Consider the following 14151-nt stretch of genomic DNA (forward strand, 5'->3'; position numbering starts at 1 on the left):
TTCTTTTGCAGTTGTCTCTCAGTTCTTGGATATTTTGTCTTTTTTGCCTTTGTTTTTCAGTTTTCAAAGTTTCTACTGTTATATCCTCAAGCTCAGAGATTCTTTCCTCAGTCAACATCCAGTGTAGTAATGAGCCCATTAAAGGCATTCTTCATTTCTTTTTTTTTGAGACGGAGTTTCGCTCTTGTTACCCAGGCTGGAGTGCAATGGCACGATCTCGGCTCACCGCAACCTCCACCTCCTGGGTTCAGGCAATTCTCCTGCCTCAGCCTCCTGAGTAGCTGGGATTACAGGCACACTCCACCGTGCCCAGCTAATTTTTTGTATTTTGAGTAGAGACGGGGTTTCACCATGTTGACCAGGATGGTCTCGATCTCTTGACCTCGTGATCCACCCGCCTCGGCCTCCCAAAGTGCTGGGATTACAGGTGTGAGCCACTGCGCCCATCCTGGCATTCTTCATTTCTATTCCAATGTTGTTAACTGCTAGCATTTCTTTTGATTCTTTCTTACAATTTCCACCTTTCTGCTTATATTATCCATTTGTTCTTGGATGTTGTCTTTTTCTTTTAAAGTGTTTAGCATGTTAATCATAGTTAAAAAAAAATTCTTGGTCTGATTAATTCCAGCATTCTTGCCATATCTGAATCTGGTTCTTGTGCTCGTTCTGTCTTTTCAAATTGTTTTTTATCTTTTCATATGCCTTGTAATTATTTCTTGGTGGTGGACATGATGTGGTAAGAAAGGGAAAAAAAAAGGTCTTCTGTCTGGTCTTCACCTGGAGTAGGCTGAGGAGCAGAAGGAGGGCTTGGTCTTGCTGTCTCAAGTGAGGCAGAGGCGGAAGAGGTGGCAGGGGAGGCAGGCACACTTGGTATGACTTTAAAAAAAAATCTACATACAATTGGACCCTTGTAGTTGAACCTATGTTGCTCAAGGGTATGTAATTTTTGTGTAAGCTTGTGATGTAGCAGTTTTAAGTCTAAAATCAGCAAAGGTGGGTCACCAGTCTTCCTTTACTATTGAAAAAATAGCACAAAACAGTTTAATTTTAAATGAGAAATTTTCTTTTTTATTGAATAAAAACGTGATTATACAAACATGAAAATGTATTCAAATATTTGAATACATTAAATTTTTTTGCAACTTCATATGCTTTATATAAAAGTATTGAGTTCAAAGCCGTATTATGCTTGGTAATAATTACCAAAATTTGAATTTTCTATACTTTTCATCAGGATTTCTAAGACACTTCCCAACTAAACATATTAAGATTCTATCAAAATAAAAGATGACAACAGTCTTCCAAATAAGAGCAATTTGGGGGTGAGAAATAGCAGTTCTCTGAGAATGCACAACTACACCACATTTAAGTTATGAAGTTTTTAAAACTTTAAACAATTCTTGGCCAGGCACGGTGGCTCACATCTGTAATTTTAGCACTTTGGGAGGCCGAGGCGGGCGGATCACACTAAGGTCAGGAGTTCGAGACCAGCCCTGGCCAACATGGCAAAACCCCATCTCTACAAAAAATGCAAGAAGTAGCTGGTGTGGTGGGGGACGCTTGTAATCCCAGCTACTTGGAAGGCTGAGGCAGGAAAACTGCTTGAACCTAGGAGGTGGAAGTTGCAGTGAGCTGAGATCGTGCCATTGCACTCTAGTCTGGGCGACAGAGCAAGAATGGATCTCAAAAAAAAAAAAAAAGAAAAAAAATTCTTATAATTCCCTTTCAAAAAGCACATTGACCATATTTTAAATACATATCTTAAATATCTAGAACAAATTATTTTCTCAATAGCTCCCCCAATCCACAAAAATCCTAGTGAAATGTATAGCAAGTGTGTAATGAAAAGGTGCTATGGACACTGGCTATATGTGAGATGTTCGGATTGCTACACTTCCTCTGAGTAAAGCAATTAGGACGGAAACGTGGACTAGAGCCTGTATAATTTGCACTGTTGTGAAGGTTGTTATGTAGGCATAAAATTGTCATATAATGTCTAAAGACCTTTTCCTGGCCCTACAGTATTAATCATGCTCATTATAGAACAGTTGGGAAATAGAGAAAATACAGAAAAGAAAATAGTAACACTGTAATCGTAACACAGAGATACCTACTGACAACATTTTGGTGTTCATTTCTTGTCTTTTTCCTAAGCATACAAAAATACAAATATATGCATATAAAAATGCAGTTATATTGTTGACAGAATCTGATGTTTTGCTTTCTTCACTGATACGATGGTCTTGTGCTGCTCTCCCTTTCCTTTATATATTCTTCATCAGAACTTATATTAATTGCCAAATAAATCTTTCATTGACTGAATATACGATAATATAAAATAATTTAAATGGTATTTATGATTTTATAGCTTTTAAGGTTATATTTTGTATATTCATTTTTGTTATTTTGTGTAAAATTTTATACAGAGTGGAAGTATGTATCACATTTTTCACAACTGATGCTTCTTGAGCATGCAGTTCACTAGTTCAAGGCCTCGTTATGCTTCCCTAAGTCCTCTTGAACTCCTGACCTCAGGTGATCCACCCACCTTGGCCTCCCAAAGTGCTAGGATTACAGGCGTGAGCCACCGCGCCCGGCCCTATGCTTCCCTAAGTCCTCAAAGGCTGGGAAGGGACAGCAGGTTAGACACTGCACAAAGATATTACACCCCAGCATTGAAGGTCACATTCCAAAAGGTCCAGTTGAAACTGACTGATTCCATTTTAAGTCACACATGGATGACTGAAGGCCTGTCTGTGAAGTTCACATGCTGAACTCCTACAAGCTGTAAAACAGAGTTGATAGGTTTGTGATCCAATCTATTCCTATCGCGGTGTATAAAATGGATGTTGTTACCTAGAAGAGAATAAGAATAAAACGCTGAGGCATAATAAGTATTATTCATTAGATTTACTGCTTACTAAAATCAAGGAAGCTTTTCAACCTTTAATTAGTCCAAAGGGAAAAATTAATTACCTGGAGTACATTATATTCTCTATATAATGGCATAATAATTTTTAATCATGGTAATAAAGTATGACAAGGATTATGGTTAAATAAGAGTGATACTTAATGTTTTATGAGATTCAAGGGGAAAGATTTTTAAATTATAACCTTCTGTTAGGTTTTATTAAATATAATTAAATAAAACGTCCTGTCAGACAGGCAGAACACGGAACCCACATAGATATCAAGCTGGAAAATCACATCTGTTTCTTAAATCTAATAATAGAATAAATATAATAGGGGAAAAAATCACTCACTTCAAAAAATTCACTCCCAAATACTGATTTAACAGGCTATCTGTATTATAACCATAGCCCAGAAGAGACTCTAAAATAAGGCCTTAAAAGACAATCAGTTACAATACATTTAGATGTCCACAATCCTTTTATCTGTTCAAATACAGATTTTATAATTTATAATCATAAATTTACAATCTAGTTTGTTTGAGTCTTGGACTACAGACCAGAATTTTAACTTAAACCATCAGCTTAAGTAAGTATCACATGAGGCATGTTTCCTAAGCACAGTTGGCCCTCTGCATCCATGGGTTCCACATCCTCATTCAACAAACCACAGATTGAAAATATTCAGGAAAAAAAGAATAGCTTATGTGTACTGAACATGTACAGACTTTTTTTCTTTGTCATTATTCCCTATACAATATAGTACAACTGTTTACATTGCATTTGGTATTATAAGTAAACTAGAGATGATTTAAAATGCAGGGGAGGACATGCATAGCTTATATGCAAATACTACAGCATTTATGTAAGACACTTGAGCATCTCAGATTCTGGTTATCCACTGCAGGTCCTGGAACCAATCCCCCATGGATGCCGAGGGATGACTGTATGGTCCCAGGTTGGCACACACATGATGCTCTCCATGTGCTCTTTATTCTTACACAACAGAAGGTGTGGACAAATGATTCAGAGACATGAAGATAAGGGACTCAAAACATCCCCTTTTGGGTCTGAGGATGGGAATAAGTCATCCAGAAATATGGCTAATGTCATTCTGGAATAATGCATAGGACTCAATCTCATTTATCAGGGCCTCTTTTTATAACTAATCTAACCAGTGTAAATTCACGAGAGGGAGGGAAAGGGAGATTTTGGCTATAATGTTCCAGCTGCAAAAAGCCCAAAAATCCTATTACTCAGTCAAAATCCTCATTCTAAAAAAATATGGTATTTATGAAAGTAAATATTAATTTTATAACTCTAATCAGCTATGCTCATTAAGACAGTTTTAAAGAAGAAAAAGCAAAAAGATGATCTCATAACACAGTAATTTGGGCTTTTTGGCTCTGTCTGATATGAGTGTTTGTCCTTTGCTGCAATGCTGGAACACAGCAGAGATCGAACACTCGACACTTAGCAGACATGAGCCAAAGCCATCTCAGGTGGTCCACACCCATCAATAAAGTTGTTAACAGTGTGTGACTTATAGTTGGACCTCAGTCCCATTCTTTTTTTTTTTTTTTTTTTTTTTGAGACGGAGTTTCGCTCTTGTTACGTGCCACCATGTCCAGCTAATTTTTGTATTTTTAGTAGAGACGGGGTTTCACCTTGTTGACCAGGATGGTCTCGATCTCTTGACCTCGTGATCCACCCGCCTCGGCCTCCCAAAGTGCTGGGATTATAGGCGTGAGCCACCGCGCCCGGCCTTTGAACATTTTAAAATAGAGGAGTGTCACAGCCATATACAGATCACCAACCCACAGGTGACTGGGAAATCATTCAGGCATGGGATGATGGGCACACTCATCAAATACATAAACATCAAAATACACAGAAGCCTTTGAAAACAAAACATGCCCTCCTACAAAAGCACTCCTGACTATAACGTCGAGATGTCCATCTGTACGTGGTGTCTGCTTTATGAAGAAAGTGCTGGCCTCTGAACTTGTAAAAGGCACAAGACGCCTACTGCTGAACCTGGGGCTTTGATGCTCACCTGGACCTAAAATGAGGGTTCCACCTTGCTGAGCTGGGTCTCCTTGAAAATCAAAGAGAGGGCCGGTCACTGCACGCCACAGGCTCTGAAGGCTTCCTGAGAGTAGATTTGACTTTATGTGGGGGCTCTGTCCTGAAATGTTGAAAATTGTCTTTAGATGTCATTTTATATTCGATTCAATATTAAGAAGAGAATGTATTTCTAGAAAACATTATCTTCCTTCCTTCAAAGAATGGTTTCTCAACCATTTACTATCAACATTTTGGCTCAGATCATTCTTTGTCCTGTGTGATACAGGGTGTTCTGCAACATCACTGCCTTCTACACCCACTAAATACCAGAGGCACCATTTACCAAGTTGTAAACAACCAAAAATGTCCTCAGACAATGCCAAATGTCTCCCAGAGGAGAGAGGAGTAAATGTCCTAGTTAAGAACTACTGCTTTAAAGGAAAAAGTGATGACGGACCCAGATCACTTTCCGCCACAGAAAAATGTCAACTACAGTCTTCTCAAATGAGCAGTGCTTTCCATTTTAGTTCCTCATTTATACTCTGTTTAGTCTCTCACTTACTAATAGGCAGCTACACTCCTTTTCAAGAGCCATTTGATACAGGTTGGTCAAAACCTGTTTCCTCTGTCCGGGCCCACAGCTAAAGTGTATCTTCCAGTCTTCGTTGCAGTTAGGCAAGGCATGTGACTGTTATAAACAATGAAGAAAATGATCTGTGCTGCTTAGGGGCCAAACCCCTCCCACAAGTGATTCTCACGTTCCTTCTACATTTTTGGAAGGCTTGGGTTGAAGACGGCAGAGCACCAGGATCCTGGAATAGCTGTTCAAGAGGAAAGGCATCCAAATAGATAAGCCATTCTTGAAATTTAAGATGAAAAGGAGTCACCTCCTACACCATGCCATGCTGCTGAGACACGGGGGTTTAGCTGCAACAACAGCTACTGTAGCACCTCTTCACCTCTCCTTGGCTGTCAGTTTTCCATTTCTGTTCTCACAGTGACTGATACTTCATTCCCACTTCGTCTGAGCAAAGAAACTCCATCTCTTTACTCTCCTTATAATTAATTTTTCTTCTATCCCTGCCATTTTGTCTTACTTTTAGCTTTTTATTTTAAACACTACCCAGCCTTTGGCCTGCCTCATTTCCCAGTATTTCCAAATACCTATTATTTCCCTTCATCTCTTCAATGCTTTGATTTCTTTCATGCTTACATTATAAGGAGCATTTATCTTACCAAGAAACAAATACGGGCTCACTAGCAAAGAGACTTGAGTAAAAGATTTTTACTTTGTTTTTAAGAGACAGAGTCATGCTCTATTTCACAGGCTAGAGTACAGTGGCACAATCATAAGTCACTGCAGCCTCAAACTCCTGGACTCAAGCGATCCTCCCCCTTTAGCTTCCTGAGTAGCTGGGACCACTGGCTCATGCCACCACTCCTGGCTAACTTTTAAAAATTTTTTGTAGAGATGGGGTCTTACTTTGTTGCCCAGGCTGGTCTCAAATTCCTGGCCTCAAGTGATCCTCCCACCTCCGCCTCCCAAAGTGCTGGGATTACAGGTGTGAGCTACTGTGCCTGGCCCTGAATTTTACTAATTTTTTTTCTGAGTCAGGAGTCTTACTGTCACCCAGGCTAGAGTGCCGTAGTGCCATCTCGGCTCACTGCAACCTCCACTGGGTTCAAGTGATTCTCCTGCCTCAGACTCCCAAGTAACTGGGACTACAAGTGCCCACCACTACACCCAGCTAATTTTTTGTATTTTTAGTAGAGACAGCGTTTCACCATATTGGCCAGGCTGGTCTCGAACTCCTGACCTTGTGATCCACCTGCCTTGGCCTCCCAAAGTGCTAGGATTAAAGGTGTGAGCCACTATGCCTGGCTAAATTTTACTATCTAATAGGATTCTATATCTGAAATAAAAGTTTTCTCAGAAATCCAAACTCTCTCCTTTTTAAAATCAAAAAAAATTTTTTGAGACAGGGTCTCACTATGTCACCCATGCTGGAGTGCAGTGGCATGATCACGGCTTACTGCAGCCTTGACCTCCCAGGCTCCAATCGATTCTTCAGCCTCAGTATCCCACATAGCAGGGAGTATAGGCACACACCATGCCCAGCTAATTTTTGTATTTTTTTTTTTGTAGAGACAAGGTTTCACCATGTTGCTTGGGCTGGTCTCAAACTCCTACGATCAAGAAGTACTCCTGCCTCGGCCTTCCAAAGTGCTAGGAGTACAGGAATGAGCCACCACACTCAGTCCAAACTCTCTTATGTCCAAAGAAGGGGTGAGTTAATATTTCAGAAATTTTAGAAATTCAACTTAAGGAGATTCCATAACCTAAAACTAAGTAATCTTCTAAGATTGCTTCGAACTAAGTAAACTTACTATCGAGATTAGTAAGCACAATCTAGTTTTGCCGGTTTGAATTTAAGTCTTATATGTAAAACTCCTGTTTTTCAGTCTTCTACAAACCCAGTACTTCCTTGTATGCAATGGTTTCATTTTCTTATTCTTCGTCTTTATAAAAGAGGTGCCATTAATTTTAAATTATAATTGTATAATATATTTTTAGTCCCTTAGATTTCAAGTAAGACTATTCTGAGACTAATTTTGAGATTGATGCTTTATGTTTTTTAGGGAGAAACCTTTAAAAAATTATTTTATGAGAACGTAATGTTTTGTTTGGCAATGCAGTGCTTTAACAGGCTGAATTAGTGAAGTTTTGAACACACCCTCTCTCATAATTACAAGCATATATTCAGCTTAGAATTCATCTCTTTACTTTGCAATTCCATATCTTTATTGTGGCAATGAATGGTAAGGTGTTACTAAAGTGAAACTCACAGTTTATATCTAAAGTGCTAAATAATTTGTTTTTTTTTTTTTGAGACAGAGTTTTGCTCTTGTTGCCCAGTCTGGAGTGTAATGGTGCAATCTCAGCTCACTGCAATGTCTGCCTCCCGGGTTCAAGCGATTCTCCTGCCTCAGTCTCCTGAGCAGCTGGGATCACAGGCATGTGCCACCACGCCCGGCTAACTTTGTATTTTTAGTAGAGACGGGGTTTCTACTGTTGGTCAGGCTGGTCACGAACTCCCAACCTCATGTGATCTGCCCACCTCAGCATCCCAAAGTGCTGGGATTACAGGCGTGAGCTACTGTGCCTGGCCCTAAAGTGCTAAATAATTAAACAGACCTTACACATGCTGAGACTGTTACAGCACATGAAAACTGTGTACCAAAAAGTAAGGTTCACAATCTGTACTGCTATGTTTTCCTATACTAAAGAGAAAGAAACAAGCAGACTCTGTGTTTATGCTAGCTCATCATTACTTCTGATCAAGTTTCAGTCTTTTTCTTTAAAAACATCAATAAAGGAATCATGGCAACTCTGCCTCACGAACAGCTCCTCCTCTGTATCCCCTCTTGAGGCCTTGCCATTTCTTTCTAGCTTACGCCTGCCCTACAACCCTGTCATAAATATCACTGGCTCTGGTTTGGCCAGCTCCAATCCCTGCTCCACATGGGTTATATGATTGCCTCACTTCTCTGCTTCAAACACTTGTATAATTCCCTGACTGCTTCAGAATAAATCCAAACTCCTTGGCACATTACCTAGGCTCGATATGAACTGGCCATAACTTATCCCTTGGCTCACACCAATTCCCTAGCTGGCTCCTACACTCTGACCAGAGGCAGAGACCTGTACTTTTCTACAACAGTCATGTTTTCTCACGCCTTTGTGCTTTTGCACATGCTACTTTCTGTGTAAGTGCCCTTCCCTACCCTAGTTCACCCAGCTAACTCCTTTCAGAGTGAGCTGAGATTTTGTCTCCTCTCAGAAGCCCTCCCAGATCCTTCTGCACTCAAATTGCTGAAAAAGGTATTTCTAGTCAAGAATGCTTCCCTCCATCACTGGCCCTTAGATGGTATTGTCATCGCTGTTTGTGTCTGTCTCCTGGAGTACATGATAAGTCTGCGTGGTGGGGAGTATGTACTTTATCACTGTCCTCCTGGGAGCATTCAACACAGTGGGTGTCATAGACAAGAGGGTGATAATATTTATTTGAAATGATGGATTTCTGTTTGAGTCGAGTTCTCTTATCTGGCATTTTAGAAACACACATAAGCAAGGCAACTAAAAGTTTCTATCTTTTTTTTGATTTTGAGATGGAGTCTCACTCTGTCCCCAGGCTGGAGTGCAGTGGTGGATCTCAGCTCACTGCAACCTCTGCCTCCTGGGTTCAAACGATTCTCCTGCCTCAGCCTCCCGAGTAGCTGGGACTACAGGTGTGTGCCACAACACCTGGCTAATTTTTTTTTGTATTTTTAGTAGAGACGGGGTTTCACCATGTTAGCCAGGATGGTCTTGATCTCCTGATTTCATCATCTGCCCACCTTGGCCTCCCAAAGTGCTGATATTATAGGCATGAGCCACTGCACCCAGCCTGCAGATAAAGTTTTCTAACTTCCGATAATTACAAGGAATTGTGGCAAGGGCAGAGAACATGGAAATATACAGAGAACATAGATAATAAACATGAAACTCTTCAACTAACTAGACTATCTGGCCCCCTTAAGTGCAATACTAGAGTATATAGGGACGCATAGGGAAGCAATGGCTTCTGTGTGAAGAGTGACTCAGAGCCCCTGTGAGTTGGGTAATTTCAAATGGTAAGTGGGGTTTTCTCAATTAAAGGAGATGGAGTATTTAACGCCATGGTACTGAGGTCTAAAAATATGTGAACTTAATATTACTTTCCGTTTAATTACAAAAGTAAAATGTACTTGTAAAAAATACGAAAGCCAATTTTCTTACTCCCCTCCTTGGGGTAAACACTACCCTATCTTTTAAAACCTATTTCATTACACACACACACACACACACACACACACACACACACGAGCTTTATGAAAATCATTTTTGTTTTTGCAAAAATGGAACCATAATGAAAACACTTCTGCAACTTATTTGCATTCAATACTGCTTTACTAACAGCCTTCCATGTCATTACATGCAGAAAATGAATCTTTTGGAGCCTGGTGTATCTAGACCACTTATTAGAGCAATAAAAACAGGCAAAGGCTGGGCGCGGTGGCTCATACCTGTAATCCCCGCACTTTGGGAGGCCAAGGTGGGTAAATCACGAGGTCAGGAGTTCAAGACCAGTCTGGCCAGCATGGTAAAACCCTGTCTCTACTAGAAGTAAAAAAAATTAGCCAGGCATAGTGGCAGGCGCCTGTAATTCCAGCTAGTCAGGAGGCCAAGGCAGGAGAATCGCTTGAATCTGGGAGGTGGAGGTTGCAGTGAGCTGACATCACACCACTGTACTCGAGCCCTGGTGACAGAGTAAAACTCTGTCTCAAAAAAAAAAAAAAAAAAAGCCCAATTTATGAACTGACCGTGTTTCCCTATGCATATAAACACAAATATAAACATACACCATCAGTGTTTTCTATTTGAGACATGTTGTGTCTTACCTGAGGAGGCAATTTCTTCACCTCTTTTCATTCCCAATCTTTTATAAATTTCTCTCTCAGGATCGACATAGATTTCATGAGAATATCCAGTCAGTTTGCAAAAAGACTGAAAGGAGAGAATAGTTGGAATTTTTATAAAACAAATGAGAGAAAAGTAATGACAATTTAACTTCAGCCAATTTAGCCTACGCTTAGTGGTTTAAATAATGTGATTTTTATGTCTGAAACAGATTTTATTCATTAGTCTCCCAATGTACTAGATATTTACCTCAATATGATGGTAGGATGACTGTCCAATCACTATCAAGGTGACATCTGCTTCCTTAGGAGAAAAAAAGGATGTGTATATATCATTAGAAATCATGGATGTTTTACACAACATCCCCTAATCCAACTCTTCTGTTTCATTCTCATGCCACCTATAGGTTTCTAGAGGAATGGAATAAACAGCGAAATTGTGTGAGTCAATGCAAAGAAATGTATGATAAAATATTAATTCAGATGCTTTTGCTAAGTAGGAGTTTCAAGACTTACACATAAGACCTAAGAGTATAAAACTACTAGAAGAAAACTACTACATGATGTGGATTTAAACAACAATTTCTGGAATATGACCTCAAAAATACAGGCAACAAAAGCAAAAATAGACAAATGGGACTATATCAAACTAAAAAGCTTCTGCACAGCCAAGGAAACAATCAACAGAGAAGAGACAGCTCACAGATTGAGAGAAAATATCTGCAAACTACACATCTGATAAGGGGCAAATATCCAAAATATAAAAGAAACTCAACTTAGCAAGAATCAACAGCCTGATTAAAAAATGGACAAAAGGCCAGGCACGGTCGCTAATGTCTGTAATCCCTGCCCTTTGGGAGGCCGAAGCACGTGGATCACCTGCGGTCAGGAGTTTGAGACCAGCCTGGCCAACATGGCGAAACCTCATCTCTACTGAAAATACAAAAATGAGCTGGGCATGGTGGCACATGCCTGTAATCCCAGCTACTTGGGAGGCTGAGGCAGGAGAATCACTTGAACCCAGGAGGCTGAGGTTGCAGTGAGCCAAGATTGTGCCACGGCTCTCTAGCCTGAGGGGCAGAGCGACAGGACAAAGGATATGAATAGATAGTTCTCAAAAGACAACAAATGGCCAAGAGATACATGAAAAGATGCTCAAAATCAGTAGTCATCAGGGAAATACAAATTAAAACCACAATGAGGTGTCACTTCACACCTGTTAAACGGCTATCAATAAGATCCAAGATAAGCCTTGGTGAGGATGTGGAGAAAAAGGAACTTTTGTACACTGTAGTTAGGAATGTAAATTATGCCATTATGGAAAACAGCCCGGAAGTTACTAAAAAAAATTAAAAACAGAACTATAATATGATCCAGCAATCCCACTACTGGGCATTTATCCAAAGGAAATTAAATCAGTATGTTGAAGAGATATCTCCACTCTCATGTTTTATTACAGCATTATTCATAATAGCCAAGACACAGAAGCAACCTCAGTGTTCAACAATGGATAAATACAAAGAATATGGAGTAGCACAATGTAATACAATGTAATATTATTTGGTCATAAAAAAGAAAAGGCATTTTTCTGTTATTTGTGACAACACTGGATACACCTGGAGGACATCATCTAAGTGAAATAAGCCAGGCACAGAAAGGAAAACACAGCACGATCTCACTTAGATATGGAATTGAAAAAAGGAGTAGAATGATGGTTACCAGAAGACTCGTTACTCAGGAATGAGAAATAGGGAGATGTTCAAAGGGTACAAAGTTTCAGTTAAAGAGAAAGAACTTTTACACATCTACTGCACAGCATGGCAACTATAGTTATAATATATTGTATACTTAAAATTGCTAAAAGACTAGTTTTTACGTGTTCTCGCCACAAAATAACTATCTGACATGATGGATATATTAGTTATCTCGATTTAATCATTCCACAATGTAAATGCATATCAAAATACTAATGATATAGTCAATACTTCTCTATATTCTTCCCAAAGATATACATTTTTTAAGTAACTCTGTAGTACAGTTGTTTAATTAACAATTTTTTTTTCACATCCTAATTGACAAAGTCTGCTGAAAAAACATGTTTTATACAGGCTGACCAATGCCTTCACTCAAAAAGCTCACTTGGACATAAATCTATCTGTGCTTGAAGAAAAACAAGTATGTGGTTGTCTTAGAGACATGGAACTTGCAGCCCAGTAACATAAAAATTTGCACCTTTACGATTTATTAGTATTTTCCCATAATGAGCAGCTCTTTGGAGTGTAACGAAAAATAAAGGGAAGAAAATAACCATTTCCAGCATTTGTTTCAGGGCATTATCAGTCAACATTTGAGAACAGGCACCAGGTTACCAGGCAACACCACAATTGTTAGTACGTTCACCAGCAGGCAGCACCCAGTGAGTTAGGGCAGAAATAGATCTCTGACGTCTCTCCCTTTGGAAGGGCGAGGGTGGAGAGAGGTGCGAGGAGGGGCTATCCGGGTTGCCAGCGCCGCGCTGGAGCCGCGTCCTCCCCCGCCCAGCTCGCAAGGTCCCCAGAAGGCTGCGCTGTGCCGCCCACGCTCGGAAACTCACTTGTAAGAAACTCTTAGGGATTCTGGCCAGATCCTCCACGTATTCCTTGCAGATGTAACACAGGAAATGCTGGAATCCAAGTCGGCAGAAAGAGCAAGTTAGAAACGCAGCACCCTAGGGCCCCGAACTTCGCCGTGCGCGACCCGAGCAGAGGCGACGCCCGCGGGGCGGGGACTGGCAGCCCGGGCGCCCGGCGCGTGGGAAGCGGGCCTCGCCCTCGCCCTGCCCCGCGCTGGCTGGGAAGCGGCCGCGGCTGAGCAGGCTGCCTTCCGGTTCCCGTCCCAAGAAGCAGGAGGTGCGGCTCGCATCCCGGCCGCCTGGCCTGCACCCCGCTCCCTCCCACCCCGCCGCCCGCTCACCCGCACGAACACCACCACGGCGCGGCGCTCCCGGAACAGCGCGCCGAACGGCACCTGCTGCCCGCGGGCGTCCAGCACCGGCAGCTCGGCCACGGCGGCCGCCAGGGACTGCCCGCGCTCGGGGCCGCTTGGAGCCGGGACCGGGGCGGCGCCGCCGCTAACCTGCCGCGTAACCGGGCCGGGCGCGGCCATGGCGCGGGGAGGCCAAGGGCCCGGGCCCGCTCCGCCAGTGCGGGGCGAGGAAGGCGGGGCGTGCAGAGGCGGGGCGAGGAAGGCGGGGCGCGCAGAGGCGGGGCCTGGCCAGTCTCCGTTTTCGCGGCGTTGCGCGGGCCTGGGAGCTCCGCGCGAGGTTCTGACTCAGCTCTCAGGGTAGGGGACAGAGAGAGAGAAAGTAAGGTCCGTCCAGGACGAGCCAGCGTTACTGAGGAAGAAAGCCTGCCGCGCCCTCCGTGGACACCTGGGCGGATGTTCCCACCTATTCGAGAACTAATGGGTATATGTGTAAAAGGTGGGCTATGGATGTGTCAACCTTTTGTACCGACACAGGCCAGGTCTGTAATCCTAGCGACTTAGGAGGCCGAGGCGGGAGGATGACTTGAGGCTAAGAGTTCGAGACCAGCCTGGGTAAACAAAGGGAGACCCCGCCATCTCTGCTTTAAAAAAAAAAAAATAGGCCGGGCGCGGTGGCTCACGCCTATAATCCTAGCACTTTGGGAGGCCGAGG

General features: G+C 42.0%; 1 protein-coding gene across 1 annotated transcript; it reads right to left on the minus strand.

Moving 5' to 3' along the window:
* Window positions 1-1040: 1040 nt before the first annotated feature.
* PRXL2C (peroxiredoxin like 2C) lies at window positions 1041-13619 on the minus strand. The gene is made up of 6 exons (XM_021677103.2): window positions 13428-13619; window positions 13069-13137; window positions 10726-10779; window positions 10458-10563; window positions 4966-5097; window positions 1041-2856 (listed from the first exon to the last, which is right to left on the minus strand). Exons 1-6 carry the CDS (start codon window positions 13617-13619, stop codon window positions 2729-2731), a joined length of 681 nt encoding a protein of 226 aa, XP_021532778.2. The 3' UTR covers window positions 1041-2728.
* Window positions 13620-14151: the final 532 nt, after the last annotated feature.

This window comes from Aotus nancymaae, unplaced genomic scaffold, assembly GCF_030222135.1.
Source record: "Aotus nancymaae isolate 86718 unplaced genomic scaffold, 86718_ANA_hifiasm-v0.15.2.pri h1tg000041l, whole genome shotgun sequence".
Lineage (NCBI taxonomy): Eukaryota > Metazoa > Chordata > Mammalia > Primates > Aotidae > Aotus > Aotus nancymaae.

Coding starts and splice junctions, on each gene's coding strand:
- PRXL2C (XM_021677103.2), bottom strand. CDS start 13,619: ATGGCCGCGCCCGGCCCGGTTACGCGGCAGGTTAGCGGCGGCGCCGCC. Junction 13,138..13,427: donor CCGTGGTGGTGTTCGTGCGG/GTGAGCGGGCGG, acceptor CTTGGATTCCAG/CATTTCCTGTGTTACATCTG. Junction 2,857..4,965: donor AACCCTCATTTTAGGTCCAG/GTGAGCATCAAA, acceptor ATTCTCTTCTAG/GTAACAACATCCATTTTATA.